At 38.2% G+C, this 15,710-nt stretch overlaps 1 protein-coding gene across 3 annotated transcripts in view; it reads left to right on the top strand.

The window, feature by feature from the left end:
• The window catches only part of EEA1 (early endosome antigen 1), a 211,486-nt gene that overhangs the window by 30,101 nt on the left and 165,675 nt on the right, over positions 1-15,710 (top strand). For all 3 annotated transcript variants that reach the window (XM_082479107.1, XM_082479106.1, XM_082479108.1), the window contains 8 exons: positions 328-382; positions 518-583; positions 1,422-1,461; positions 2,321-2,428; positions 2,514-2,635; positions 4,284-4,439; positions 9,475-9,591; positions 14,659-14,997. In XM_082479107.1, coding sequence (XP_082335233.1) covers positions 328-382; positions 518-583; positions 1,422-1,461; positions 2,321-2,428; positions 2,514-2,635; positions 4,284-4,439; positions 9,475-9,591; positions 14,659-14,997 — 1,003 coding nt within the window. The remainder of the gene's footprint in view (positions 1-327; positions 383-517; positions 584-1,421; positions 1,462-2,320; positions 2,429-2,513; positions 2,636-4,283; positions 4,440-9,474; positions 9,592-14,658; positions 14,998-15,710) is intronic.

Raw genomic sequence — 15,710 nt, 5'->3', positions numbered from 1 at the left:
CATTCTGAACTCATGTGGTTATGCTGATGCACCGTTTTAGATTTACATTCTGTTTTCATGAGACATTTTGCTATCTATTTTTTAACTTATCCGATTAATATGTTCATCATTTTTCCAGTGATGTACAGAGTGAACTAATAAGTGTTTATTAATCCTGTTTGTTCCAAGTTTCAAAAAACCTAAAAATATTTATAATTATGTAAGTTATATTTATGTAGTACACGGTTATCACTCCAGTTATTTAATACACATTGTAACCTGTATATAATTGACAAAATATAACCACTGTATATTCATTTTCTCTACTCCGTGGATATATTTATTCAGAGATGAAGTATCACTGCTCCGACAAGAAGTCCAAGACTTGCAAGCTTCGCTGAAGGTTGGAAATGTATTTTACTTGCACTTGGTTCTTTGTTTCAAATTGCAGTGTTCCGCTGTCTAAAGCAATGAAATTTACAGTTCTCTCTCTCCCCATCTCCTTTTTTTTTTTTTTTTTTTTTTCTTTCTTCCCTAGGAGGAGAGGTGGTATTCAGAAGAGCTGAAGAAAGAACTAGAGAAATTGCAAGGGCAGCGGCAGCAAGTAATTGCTTTAAAATACTTGAAGCAGGTTTATCATCAGCATTGACATTGAAGATTAATACCTTTTTTGTAAGGCACGTGGCCTGATTTAGTTAGTTCCATAATTTGAATATTGACATGTTCTTGAAACAAAGCTAGTTATCTCTCCACAATGTAACTGTATATATAAATCTGAAGAACAAAGAATAGACAATGATTCTTTCATACTACTCACTACAAGTTCAGTTCAGACTTTTCCTTCTGTTGGGCTTATTCAGAACTCAGTTTATTAGAGAAAATAAATTGAATGTGGTGTTTCATCTGTTACGAGAAAGGGTGATGGGGTATGTCTTGTAAGAACATTTGGAGAACAGTAGTGTGGTTTCACAGATGTCCAAATGAACTGAACAAACAAGACAAGGCAAATTGTGGGTGTGTTGTGCCCCTTTAAGGAAGCTCTCACTTCTTTTATTACTATGAGTTACTTAGATACTGGATTGTTACAAATCTCAGAAAAGGCTTTCTGACAGAATGCCTTCTCAGAATGTATTCAATGATGTCTGTAACCTCTGTTTTTAGGGCAGATTTTGATACTGAGGAAAGGGAGGGGGAGGGGATTGTTACTGGAATCTTGTGAGTCTGGAAATCTGGTAGTGTAGTGGTACATGAAATGGAAAATCATCTCGGCCTTTTCCAGTCTTCCAGATATAACTGTTTGAAATCAGGTATTTTTATTCTTCTGTGCGGTATTTCAGCACAGAAGTCTTTATTTCCCTGTCTTTTCCAAAAATGGGATGAACTTTGGAAGTAGTAGTTTTTATTCCTACTGTCTAATGATGCATTTATTCTGCTTTCTTAAGGACTCTAAGTCTGATGGATTGACAACGGCTACATCTACAGGTGGCTAACATTTTATTATATTAATTTGTGCACTGTTCTGGAGTTTCTGAAGTTTTTTCATTGTAGCTTTTAGGTTTGTGAAAAAGCACTTTTGGTAAATTAAATAGCTAGAAAGATGAAGCGGTACAATTATTGGGAAAAAAGTTCATTGTAAGTGCTTAAGATAGATAGCTCTTAATAGCTATAGTCTGGGAAAATGTTCCAGAGGTTTGGGGTTTGTAATTTCTAGAAGTGAGACAGGCGTTCTCCTACCTCTGAAAGCTGTTCTCATGAGTAGTTTTGAACATGTTTTCAATCATTTCATATATTCAAGCATTCAGTACAAGTCTTTTGCTGAGAAAGACAGTGATTGTTGATATTTAAACTATAGCATTTGTCAGTGCTGGTTTTATTTAGTGTTTTTCTGTACTCATGGCTAGCAAAGAAGACAATGAATTTTTTTTGTTTGTTTGTTTGTTTTCCAGACCAATAATTTTTGCTCAGTGTTTTTCTCCATGAGGCACTCATGGAATAAAATTTTCCTTATGTGCGCATAAAGTGTCTGACTGATCATGATTGAAGGGCTTTTAATCACAGTTCAGGGCGCGGAATTCAGCAGCATGTTGCAGTGATCTGAAGGTCTATTTGTGACCAGTGGAAACCAATATGTACTTAATCCTGCAGTGTACTCAACTACTGACAGGTTCCAGCATCGTGCTTGTAGATATTTAACTTCAGTAAAGTTGTTCCCTTTGCTAAGCTAATTGGATGTTAAGTGAACTTAGATTACTTATTTACCTGCTGTGGTTCATTATGGGTGTGAGTAACTGTATTGTCGTAGCTCTTCCAGAAAATAATACTGTTCTTCTTATGGAAATAGAATCATTAGAACGGCAACTAGAAGAGATCCAAGTAGAAAATTTTAACATTAAGCAAATGAAAGACTTATTTGAGCAAAAAGCGGCACAACTGGCCACTGAAATTGTGGGTAAGTATATTAACACGAGGTCCGATTCTGTTCTCTACGTGTGCAACTTGTTCAACTGATCATTTATTCAACTTCCTTTTATTAGATCTTAAATCAAAGTATGATGAAGAAATCGGCCTTCGGGAAGGTGCAGAACAGAAAGTGACAAACCTGACACAAGAACTGCAGAAGGAGAGAAGTACAGTGGAAGACTTAAAGACAGAGCTGGTATTCACGCCACACTAATGTTTTTGTTATTTTCTAGTCAAGGGAGGGGTATACTTAAACAATTGCAAATGCAGTTTTAAAGCAGTCAAACTGTTGAACATGGAGAAATCTGCTTGTGGGCTGAAAATGTTCAGAACACTATTGTTTCTGATCTGTTTCACTGACCTAGATTTTCAGTGTTTTTCCAGTGAGGAAATATATGTAGTTTCTGACATATATTAAAATTGACCGTATATTCTATTATAGTCCGCTTGTTTGATGCTCTACCCTTCAGCGATTTTGCAGGGGATTACACATATAGATGTGCTGTGCAGGCCTGTACTTGGAGCATGCCATTGCTGACTTCCACAGCTCTCTTTAGATCACCCTTTTTCCATGAGGTGTAACACTCTTGACTGTCCCTGGACAGCTGCATTCAGAATTGCTCAGAGAGGTGTTTTGTGATAGGGTGGCTGAAAGGCTGGCAGCTGTCATCACCGTGCCTATGTTAATGTTGTCCCTCTTGCGCTTGGCTGATAATACTAATGTGTGTGTATTCCAAGATTTTGGCTCCTGGTGACTTTTATATACAGCCACGGCTCCAGGGAGCAATCCCAGTGACTCAGCAGTCATGCTGCTTCCAAAGCAATAGTGCAGGGACTTCCTAGCTTCTTCTTTGTCTTCATTCCTCCACTCAACCACTGCTTAGGCTATGGAGGAAAGTAGGACTCATTTATCCCACTTCTTCCCTATAGTCTGCTGCCCTGAAGGGCTCATGAGTCCCTCTTGGCCCTGCCTAGTCACTGGACACATCCATTCCTCTCTTATCTGTTTAGTTGTTTCTTGTCTTCCTTCTGCGTTCTTACCCCTTTCCTGTACCTTTTCTCTTCTAGATGCCAGCACTTCCTTTTCTCTTCTTTCTTCAGTGCCCAGTATTGCATTTCCCCTCCCTTTTCCCTTCATAGCTTTTCTCTCTGAGGGACATTATGGTGCTTTAGAAGTAATTACCAACAGATTTTACCTGTGGGTCTGGTATGAGGCGTGCCTGACAGTTCCTTCAAGAAGTTTCCTTCAGCTGCCCTTTTTTTGTCTGTTCTTGTGGTTTTCTGAAATAGTTCTTGAAGACAGAGGCAGTAGCATTATAAAAGTCTGTGTAGTACTGGATTTTTGTGTCTCAGTCCTGAGATGGGCTTGTGAGTATTGCAGCAGTAAAGTATATACAGTAATCCCTTCTGTAGCGTAGTGGAGGCAATACAGCCTACTTCTCAGGGAATTGTGGCTTCAGATAAATTTCTTGCATGGGTTGCTTCTCTGTTTTCTCCCAGGGAAGGTCTCCCTCCTGTACCTAGCCATCTACCTACGTGAAAATTACAGAAATTTAATCTTTGAGATCTTATCCCATTTGTCAGATATGGTTGAAATCAATCAACAAGTTCAAAGTTTACTAGGCAAGAACTGACAATCAGCCATTAAATCCCGTTTCCTTTGGGAATGATGCATACTTTCCTGTGGGTTTTTTTTTCTCCTCTTTTTTTTTTCCACAGCTGTAATACTGTGTATGTCACCTTGTCTATAAATTGATGATATGAAAGTTTTTTAGAGATGACGTTGACACTGGAAGCGTGTTTGCCAACAGTGTTTTGCTCAATGCTACTCATTTACTTTTCAGCTACAAAGGCCTGGTGTGGAAGATGTGGCCGTCCTGAAAAAGGAGCTGGTCCAAGTTCAGACGCTGATGGACAAAATGACTCTGGAACGTGAGAGAGAATCTGAAAAGCTGAAAGACGAGTGCAAGCACTTGCAGGCAGAGCAGGCGAACTCGGAGGTAATAGTCATACCTAAAGATGTGTGTGTTAGCTTTGCCACGATTTTCGTATGAAAACGGAAAATTCATCATGATGAAAAAGCCTCTTTCTTAACTGAATCTTCTAACTTATTTAATAGACATGTTTCTTCATTACAGTGAATTGTGTAATTTTGTCAATATCTACCCTCCAAAAGCCCCCATGATTTTCGTTGCAAAATCTTTCCTTGGCATAAAAAGTTATTACAAGAGCCCAATAGCAATGGAAAAAGGCACCTGGCAGAGCTGTGCTTTCTGTTAGGAGTAAGAAATAGAGTGGTATCTGTGTGATTCAAAGACTTATTTCCCTTATTGAGCTACATGCGGATAATAGCAGTTTGTTACTGAAAATTATGGTTTTGGTTAATATTTGAGTTGATGTGTCTGAAAATGGATGCTAGAGTATTAAAATATAAAAAGAAATTATTAATACAAAATAGATAATAATTTGACTATTCTTATAGGACGTTTGATTATTGAACTTACACAAGATTTAAATATCTTAATCGATGTTGTAAACAGATTTTCATTTTTGTGTTTTTCTAGTTTTTACTGTCAAATGGGAAGCCTTTTTACACCTATTATTTATTGTAGGAATATTTTGTGTGTAAAGGATAAATCTGTTCTGCACACATACTCCCCACCAATTCACTTCAGAATGGCCTCCAAGTGTTGCTTGTTATCCGCTAGAGCAGAAAGTGAGTGACTGCCAGGCCTTACCATGTCTTAAGGTCAAGATGTCAGGATGTTACCTGTAATCTGTTTTCAAGCAACAGCACCTTAGTTTTCCTCTCTTTGTTGTTGCAGTCTAAAGTAGAAAATAAAACATATTGTTCTCATGTTAGTTGCTTTTTTTTTTTCTTAACATTTTTTCCTCCATCTTTTCCTGGATTTGAGCTTTTAAAATTCATCCCATTTGAAAGAGACCTCACTGTCTACTTGAGTCGAAGAATGTGCTGGTTTCTTCAGAAGTACTTTGTGAAGGCTTGCCTCTGCTTTGGCTGAGTCAGTGGAAGAAATTTTAAGTTGCTGATGGGAGATTTGAAAACATACAGAATTGATGATAACTCTGTGTTTAAGGAAGCAAAACTAACTGTCTTTCCCAAAGCAAATATTCCGTTTCCTTGGTTTTGGTTCCTCTGCTTTTCTGCCAGTGAGTGCTTCCATTTCCATGCGAGATGGAGAAAAAGTAATATAACATCTCCGACTTGGATCTTTAGGAGGGGATTTTACTCCTCAAACTGTCTCACATCCCTCCTGGCTAAAGCCTGTTTGATGTTGTTTACCATCACAGTGATGGAAATCTCTGACAGAGATAATGGCAAGAAACCCTAATAAAAATACAGTATCACCAAAAAGGCTTTTGTCTAATGTATAATTTATTCTACTAAGAAGTTGGCAAATCCATAGCTGCAGAAGAATTCTCTTGCTGGGTGTTGTTGCGTCTCACTAGGCTGATGGTTGGTATAGTTTTACTAATGAATGGCTTGACAGTATAATGATCTTCACTGAAGACTGTCAGCTCTGTTTGAGACCTTTTAATTTTGCCCTCTCCCTTTTTCTATTGTACCCCACCAATGAGCAATGCCAGCAAAACTTGTCGACACAGGGCTGTGGTCCCTAGTGAAGTGGAGTCCTTGCAGAATTCCCCAGCTTACATGAGGGAACGCCTGAGTTTCTGTAGGACTCCTAGTATCCTCTGTCCTGGTGAGATTTGTGGATGTGAAGGATTCCTGACATCTTGTTATTCTGGGGTTTCATGTGCCTTATATTTCAGAACTGCAGTTTTAACTTTCTATTTTTTCATTTGCACTGCAGAGCTTTAGAGAAGTGCTGCTTGGCATTATTCTAAACTCCTTAGGGCTTTCCCTCCTGCCTTTCTCCCCCAACAGATATGTTGAGCTCCAGGAATTGTACAAGGGTACAGTATTGTACTAAACATGAATCTACCATTGTTTTCAAGTTAAAATTATTTATGCCAAGAGCTTCATCAGATGTGAAAAAAGGAATATCACAGTTGGAGTTATGAATATAATGTGGTTATGTGGTCATGTAAGTTGCTGCATAATTGTAATTTGGTTTTAACTGTGAGATCCCACAACTATGCTACAGAATTTAAATTTCATTTCAAAGTACTGTCTCTGTAGTCTTTTGTGGTTTGGGATATTTAGTTTTCATGTGAAGATAAAATGACATGGTGACATGGGTGTAACAAAAATCTTTCGTCTTAAAACATTCTCACAGAAGCATGAATTGCTCCTGTTCCCCCAAATTAGGTATATTTAAGTTTTGACATAACTAGCCATTTTTAAATGCAACATTAAAGGGCACCTTTTAACAGGAAAAAAAAAAATGAAGAGGGTTTTTTCAGTCCTCCTGGAAGTAACAGCAGATGGGGGAGAAGGCTGCATGATGCTCCTAGCTGTTACTATGTGTTCATATAAGAAGTCTTAGAAGTATGGAAAGATTGTAAACTACATTGTAGTAACTATAATAATATCAGATGTCTGTGCAGTATTGTCAGTGTGTAGGCTGAACCAGAGAAGACCAAGTTGCTGCGTGGCAGAACATGGTAGGCAGCGGCAGTCTGGTTCTTCTCAGAAATGTTACTGCCTTCTCTGCTTAATTCTAACATATGGCAACAATAGCCCAAGACATGTTTGAAATAAAAGCTTTTCAGTCAATGTGAAGTGACACATCAGACTTAAAAAAAAAAATACAAAAAAAGCAACAAAAAACCAAAACCAACCAACCAAAAAAAAAAAACCAAACCAAAAAAGCTACTCAAAGTCATTGTGGTGAAAACTTTTCTACTTTTCTTAAAAAAACACAATTGTGAAAAGTGTTAGCCATAAGAAAACAAAAAATGGAAGTCCTTCATTGGCAGCATAGGTACAGTCCTGACCATAAAATTTTGGCCATGTTTCATCTCAGGTTTGTTCTTTAAGACTACCTCAAGAGCTGAAAGAATAAAGTGGTTCTTGAACCATCCGTGGCTATTTTGCCAAGCTGACTGAGGATATATATATTAATATTGCTTTCCAAAATTGGCTGTCTTTAAAATAAGTTAGATTTATGGTGTGGCTGAAGAGAGTAACAAAGATCATCATAATCTTATATGAGCATCTTCCAATGCTGCAGGAGGGATGTGAAGAATAGTATAGCTCTACAATTGTTGCCTAAATGTATTCATTGTTGTCCTTTTTTTTTTTTTTTTTTGTTGGGTGTTTAATGCTTTATTTCAGAGTTGCATCTGAAACTGTGGTGTCTAGATATCTCAGATGTGTGCTCATTCTGAGATACTCCTTCCATGTTTAGTTTCTCACTATAGTGACTCCTGCGTAGTAAACACATTATGAAAACAAGTGCACTGCTGTGGAACTAAGCATTTCTATGAATCTCTGCAGATTGGCATTTGTTTCAGTATCTGATAAATCTTCATAAAATACAGGGCCTGCTTTTGATTGTTGAGTGCCTGTAGAATAAGATTAGTAGATTAAATTATAGGTAAATTTAATAAAACCAGGACTGTTTAGGTTTCTTTTTTCCCCATTAAGCAAAAGCATTAAAAACACTGGAATGTTTGAGAACAAATTTGAGGAAGTGTCTGCTAACAGCTTTTGTGACTGCTTATTTCCGTCTTTCATCCATCCATTTTATTTTTTCTGCTTTCTAATGGAGATACTTAAATTTGAGGTAAATATTTTGAAAGCTTTTTATTTGTATAGTAGATTTCCGTTGTATCAAGATAATTTCAAGAGGTTGTTCAATAGATGCATTCCTGGTTGCTTGTTGGTTCATTAATCATACAGACACATCAGCCAGACAATATCAGGAATGAATATTCACCCATGATATATTTCCATGTTAAGAATGAAATGTGGACCGGCATATTGAATTGTGAATGAGAGCAATGTATCTTTATGCATATAAATTACGATTCTAGTTTGAAAGGCTGCAATGGTGCCCTTGGCAATCTTCTGCACGTTTTCTGCATTATAGTCTCTCAGTAGTGAAATATCCATACTCTGTTTTTTGAGAAGGTTCTAGATTCTTTTTCTGCCAAAGGCAGATCCCAGGATGGGTTTTAGCTAACAGCTCTGTAACGAAACAGCCTTGTAAAGCACAGGATTACAGAAAGTCAGAATTAATAACTATATGTAGTCATATAGTTCTCTTTGGTTCATATGTTCTCTTTGGTCTTCTTTTTTCTGTAGGAAGGTTGTAAATAGTGTGTTTGTCTGCTCTTTTTCTTCTACTACTATAGTTCATTCTTGTATTCAGTATTTATACCTTTGTGCTGAAATCTGTGGTTATGAGAATAATAGGAAAGAAAACTTCTTTTAAAAGGTCACTATTACATAGTGTATTCAAAGTGAGTGCGTCCATACGCAGCATGCTTTAGGGCAGCCATTGTTACCCGTCTAAAGTGCTTTCCTTGTTTGCTTTCATTACTGTATTCAAATATTTTACAGTCATTGATATATTCTGTTTTGTACCAATCCTGTTTAATGGGGTAGTATTGTTCCCCTGAATATGCTGACCTGCAGGGTTGATGTGTGACTTTTGGACACATCAAGTTTGCATCAGATGCCAGACACGCTTCTAGTACCATTTCCAGTACGTTTCCCTTACCAGGGAAGGCAAAGCTTTTGGCTGTGTAACTGCAATGACTTGTGAGGGTTTCACATTGAGCTAGAACTGTGATAATGATTAATGAATAATCTGTTGTGATGTTCATCAGTTGTGGGCTCGACTTGGCATTTTTCTATTGGACTGGGGCAATGTCCTCATGTCTTCTGAAACAGGACATGAATGAATCTCAGCTGGGAAATTATGCTCAGGGGTACTTCTGTAGCTGATGGTGCTCTGAGATGAGTTTGCAGGTGATTTTTTTCTTAAGCTGCTTATTTGTATACAAGATGCTTTTCACTTTGCTACCAGACATCTTGCTTTTGTTTGGGTTATGCATGCAAAGCTTTGTTTTAAATGTGGATTTTTCCATTTGTCTGTTCAGGCTACCATTAACCAGTTAAGAGCTGAACTTGCCAAAGGACCTCAGGAGGTAGCTGTGTATGTTCAGGAGCTGCAAAAACTTCAAACTTCGGTCAAAGAGCTAGAACAGAAAAACCAGGTGAGAATGCTGTTATTTCTTATGCTTGTCAGCTCATGTTAAAATGGAAACATGTCACACATTGCCTTAGGAAGTGCTGAAGACTGTAACAAAACACTTCTTGGTGTTGCAGAAGTTGAGAATTCCTGTATCATTTTGCTTAACAGGTGGGATATCGTAATCTACAAGCAAACACTATATTTTAATGATCAGTATGTTACAACTGAAATCCTGAGGGTGGTTGTTATTGCAGATTTCTAATTGCTGTGGTTTATGCTTACCTATTATTAAACAGTATTGCCATCTCACACACGATAGGAAAAGCATTGGCCTTTGAAATATTACAATATTTTCTTAAAATTCGTAATTCAGAAGACATTTTGAGCTCTCTTCATTGGTTTTCCAGTTACTTAGCTTTTAGGTTGTACTCCTGTCGTATTTTCTGCCCATTTATCAGTCATGAATGGTAGAAAATTGAAATAAACTCCAGGAGCTTATCAGCTTATAAGTATTCCTTGGGAGCTTTTGTCAAAGCTGTTTGAGATTGCTGTGTTTTGTATTTGCATTAAGAAAGCATGTGTTGCGGGGTAATAAATGGAGGTAAGGGAGGAAAGGAGACAAGGAGAAAGATGCATGCTGCTTTTTGTGTGTGTATATGTATAACACTGTATATGAACTGTACACGACGTGTATTTACCAGCAACCTTGTCAGTCTTGGAAAACAGGAAAGGACATGGACCAAACAGTGTGTATTTAGTATAATGTAATATTAAAACAGCATTTGCAAATAATATAAGAAGGTGCAATTAAAATTTAGTAAAATAAACCTGCCTTTAATAGGATGACTCTTGGTTTGTTTTTTTAAATCAGGGGCAGAACTGAGATGGTGAGAATTGTAATGCTGTTCTTCTCCACAGACCAGCAACACTGAAACAAACTTTTGGGAGAATTATTGCTATTCAGTATAGAACCCTTGCCTGAATATATTTCTATTCAGTTAACAACGTGGAGTGAAACAGATTGATGCATAATATAACCATACTTTGAGTCCTCTGCTATGTCAGGTTAATGCGAAACGCCACTTGAGGAACAGGAAAAAGAGAAGTGGCAGTAAGCTGCTTTTCCTCTTTGTTTCAGTGGCTTAAAGCAGTTTACAGCCACCTCTTTATGCAGCCTTTTGAAAGGCGATATCCATAAAAATGGTAAGCCAGCCAAGGAATCTTGTCCGTGGAGGACTTGGAGCTAGAATTGGACAAGGTAAGACTAGCTTCCCAAATAACATAACTTCATAGAGTCATAGAATGGTTTGGGTTGGAAGGGACCTTAAAGATCATCTAGTTCCAACCCCCTGCCATGGGCAGGGACACCTCCCACTAGACCAGGTTGCTCAAAGGCCCATCCAACCTGGCCTTGAACACTTCTGGGGATGGGGTATCCACAGCTTCCCTGGGCAACCTCTTCCAGTGCCTCACCACCCTCAGAGTGAAAATTTTTTTGTAATATCTAATCTAAATCTAACTCTCTTCCAGTTTAGAAGCCATTATCCCTTGTCCTATCACTACATGCCTTGTAAAAAGTCTCTCTCCACTTGGAGAGGGACTCCCACTTCGAACAGTTTGCCATCCTTGAAGAAGCTGTCAGGGAAGAAGGAGGAGCCATTAATGCAGGATAGAATATATTGCATTCCATTTATAATTCCATTGCAATGCAGGAAGATATTTCTGTGCATTGACTCAGAGTTTTTCAGGCTCATGTACAACCTCAAGCAAGCAAGCTGTTTCTTACATTTTCAGGAGCTATACTGAGAAGAGCAGATGACAAATAGATAAGATCTGTTCTCTGAGACCAGCAGGAACTGCCTTTCCTTCATTTATAAAGCACTGTAATTACGGGGCAGTGCTTGGCTTGCCTTGCAGAGGCCAGTAATGGCCTGTAGCCCAGAAGAGACCTAATGTGTAAAACCAGCGTGTTCCCTGAAGTATTAGACTTGCTGTAATCCTAAACCCATTTTTTGTTTGTTTTCTTTTGGGAAAATTGTGATGCATTGTCTACAGGGAAAAATGCTTAGTTTCTAACCTTATGCTGACATAGCTATTCTGAAATTTGATCAGTGACCACAGAGTTTCTTTCATGCCTGGCCACTGTCACTACTAACGTATTACATGTTTTTTTCCAAGGAGCAGTTATGAAAGAAGGGATCAGCGTGGTGTTCTCCCTTTTATCTTGTGAGCTTCAAAGGCTCGGGGCTCTTCACTGAGTGCTCTAACATACTGCCATTCCCTCTTTCTTTTCTGTGGAAATCGAGGCTTGGGGAAGAGAGGTGGCTCACGTGTGCCCACATATCTCTTTATATGTCTGGGATGCAGCTGGGACATGCATCCAGGTGGGAAACACTGATGGGCCCACTAGTGTAACCTGAATGACCATAGCTTAGCGGCTCTGTGACCTTGAGTCTGGTCGTGGGCCTCAGTCACGCAGGGAGGTAGCAGACTGCTGGGCAAACCCAGATTTTCTCTGGTGAAAGCAACAGTAGCTCTTTGCGGCTCTGGCCCATTGGTGTCTGCAGAGGGTGTTCAGCCGTGAGGGGCAGTGGCTTTAAACACCGGTATTAATTGCTGTATTAATCATCAGACCAGGGAGGAAGAGAGAAGAGTAGTGCAGGATGTGGAGCAGCATCTCCAACCGTGTGTAGCTGCCACTCTTGGATGTCCTTTGGATAGCTTGTAAGGTGATGGTGAAGAAGCTTTGCTTCTCTGTTTTACATAGCATTCCTGAAAGCTTCCCAGAGTCTGTCTGCTTCAAGACAACAGCAACTGTTTCTCTTTCTTTTCCCTCCCCACCCCTTTACTCAAAAATTTAAGTTAGTGCCCTGCACTGACTCCTCATGGAGTAGCTCATAGCAGGTCTACATGTGAGGTGTAGATCTGGTTATGAAGTAGTAGTAAGATTAATACCTCAGCTGTAACTTGCCCAGCTATAATGAAAAAGGTTCTGCCGTGTGTTGGTATTTCAGGAACACTACATATCCAGTAAAAATGTTAGTGATCCTGCCTGGTTGCTTCTCTTTTATGAAAAGAGAATTGCAACTTTGTTTTATATTATGAGGGTGGAATATATTCGAAAAGCAGTGGGAGCCTCCACACTGACTTCAGGAGGGTAAGGATGGCACCTGGCCTCAGTATGTTCTTATATGCTTTATTCCTACATTTTATATATGCACATATAAAGACTTCTGCATACCTGTAACAGCACCAAGTTGTTTTATTTTTCAAGAAACATTTCAAAATATACTATTTCAGGGCTAGAATTCAATAGCCAAAATTTAGTCTTGAGCCAGAATTTTTGGCTAAGTTGTATGCTTTAGAAAGTATATATTCTTTTAAATTGACATGTAGGGTATTAATTATACTTGTTCTCACATGGGTTGCTGGACTGCTGGAGTTGTCATTTGCAAGATTGCTTATTTTCTAACTTATCCTTTTTTATAGATTCCTCTGTTTATTTTATCATGATTGTAAAATAGAAGTGTCTGTATGTGGTTTATAACAACCAATATAGTCATTTGTCAAAGTCTGTAAAGAACAAAACCGGTAATTTTACAGCTTTTTCTTCTAGCAAAACAGGTTTCATCCCTGGATACTGCGCAGAAGGGCACTTTTAAGATGCCCAACATACCTGGAATTGCAGCATTAACTATCTTATCTTTGGAACAGTGTTATTCCAAAGTTGCAGAACTGTCTGAAGTTTTGATACAAAAGACTAAGCTCAGTGTTAACATTTTTTCAGGCTGAGATGCTAGAACTGTTCTTTATTTTTCTGTTTTAATTGAAAGGGTGACTGGAAAATATGTTAGTCACTGAAACTGCAGGAAGAACACAAGCATTTAAAAGGTGTGCATAGTAATGAGATAGGTATCAGTAAGATGCTACAATAAATGGAACCTGCTGATATGTGTGAAGGAGATGGAATCAATTACCTGGGATGGAATTAATTACCAGGGCCTCCCTGCAACTGTGCTTCTGTGCTTCAAAAAGTGCCACTGGAAAAACCGAAATGGTTCTCATGGCTTCTTTGTCCTGCTTGGAGATCTCTGAAATTCTAGTTAGTGCCTTGGCTAAGCTTGGGCGATACCCTAAACTTGCTGGAATTATATCTTGTCCATTAAGATATTTAATTTCTATCTGAATATAGTTTTGATTAGTTCATGAAATTTGATAAAAAGCATCATGTAATAGCTGAATATTATCTGTAATTTTTTTTTTCCCCAGTATTTGTCTCTGCCTCTAAATTTGATAGTATGACTTGAGACCCTGCAATATTTACTGTTGTTAATGCAGTAAGAAAAATCTGACACTTGGCGATGTTCAGGACTTTCCTTTAAGGATCCCAATTTTTAGTGTTTTCGAACTCAAAGCAACCATCCTCTTTGGGCTTATTTGTATGCAAGGAAATTAGATGATATGAATTAAAATGTAAAACCATCGTCCTCTAAAATAAAGGTTTAATCATTAGTGTTTTATTCTGTGATTTATCAACATCACAGGTTTCATTAGTTTTCATAGGTTCTCTTTCATAATTTGGATAGCAGATCATGCGGTAAGTATAGTGACAGGGCAAAATTAGGATAGTTCTAAAAATTATCAGCACATGATTAAACAGGAATTAAACCACAAATGTTATTGCTTAGGGAATTGTGTGCAGGACAGTGATATTTAAAAACTTTTTGTGCGTCCTAATAACTCAAATTCCGATTTCAACTTTTCCCCAAGCAAATGCAGTTGTAATAACCCAGAATTTGAATGTTCGGGGAAAGCAAATTAGTCTTCAGGATACAGAAACAGAGTTTGTGTGGTGTTCTCAGTAAGAGGAAGTGGATTTATGTGAGAATATGAAAATCAGTATTTCCAGTTGAAACTGTGTGCTCTGTGGGCTCCAGAATTCACTTGTGTAATATGACATAGAGGTCAATATTTCCTTTAATAATGTTTTTGAGCAAGTTTAGCGTCAACACTTGAGAAGAAATTTGAATAATGTATTGAACATCTGTAAGCAGAATTGAGTTGAATTGCTGCGTAACTCTCTTTGTAGAGTCTGACTGAGAAGCTGCTAAAGAAAGAAGAGGACTACACCCAGCTAGAAGAAAAACACAATGAAGTATCTGTGAGTAAGAAGAACGTGCAGGCAAGCTTTCACCAGAAAGACCTGGACTGCCAACAGCTTCAGGCAAAGCTGTCTGCATCTGAGGCCTCCATACAGAGGTTACAGGCAGAGCTGGGTGAGAAGGGGGAAGCAAGCCAGAAACTTAAAGAAGAGTTGTCCGAAGTAGAGACAAAGTACCAGCATCTCAAGGCGGAATGTAAACAGCTCCAGCAGCAGAGGGAGGAAAAAGAGCAACATGGCCTGCAACTCCAAAGCGAACTCAGTCAGGTAAGGTTCCTTAAGCCTCCTACACCATCCTATTGGGGTGGTTCCTTAAACCATCCCATTAGGGTTTTCTAAGCTGTGCATGTTTATTTTTCACACACACGCATTTGCATTTCCTTATTGAAGGGGACTAACTAACCAATGCTTGTATTTCAATAAATATAAAGCTAGCTGGTATTTGAATAAATATAAAGCATTCTTCCTAACACTGCAGAGAATGACACGCAATCACCTCTTCCTTTAGAGAAGTAAAGAAAAGAACAGGCAAAAAGGAGAGGCTGTGATAAGAGCGCAGAAATTCTTTAATACTTGTTTTTGATATTGTCATTACATCTGAATCTTTTTAGTAGGCCCCAAACTCTTGTCAGGGGCAAATGAGGATAGTTGTAGCCCCTGTGTCACGATCAAACACAGGAAGATATACAGTTATAACAACCTTTCTACATTTTTATTTCTGGGAAGGCTAATGTAATATCTGTCTATCTGTAGTATAATTCCCCTTTTTTGAAAGGGAAATATTTTACTAATTTCAGTTTTGAAGATTAAGATTGAATGAGCATAAACTTCGTAGCTTATTTCTCATGTTCGGATTTGAATTTTTTTTGTACATGAATAAAAGAGGCTTTAGCTGATCTGACACAGATTTTTTTGTCCACTCTTTTTCTCTTACGGTGTTAAATGAACACTTCTTTCACCCTACAATTTTTTCCCCCTCC

The sequence above is a fragment of the Vanellus vanellus genome, assembly GCF_965231255.1.
Source record: "Vanellus vanellus genome assembly, chromosome: 1".
Taxonomy (NCBI): Eukaryota; Metazoa; Chordata; class Aves; order Charadriiformes; family Charadriidae; genus Vanellus; species Vanellus vanellus.
The sequence above is the reverse complement of the archived record's forward strand: the minus strand, read 5'-3'. Positions and strand labels throughout refer to the sequence as shown.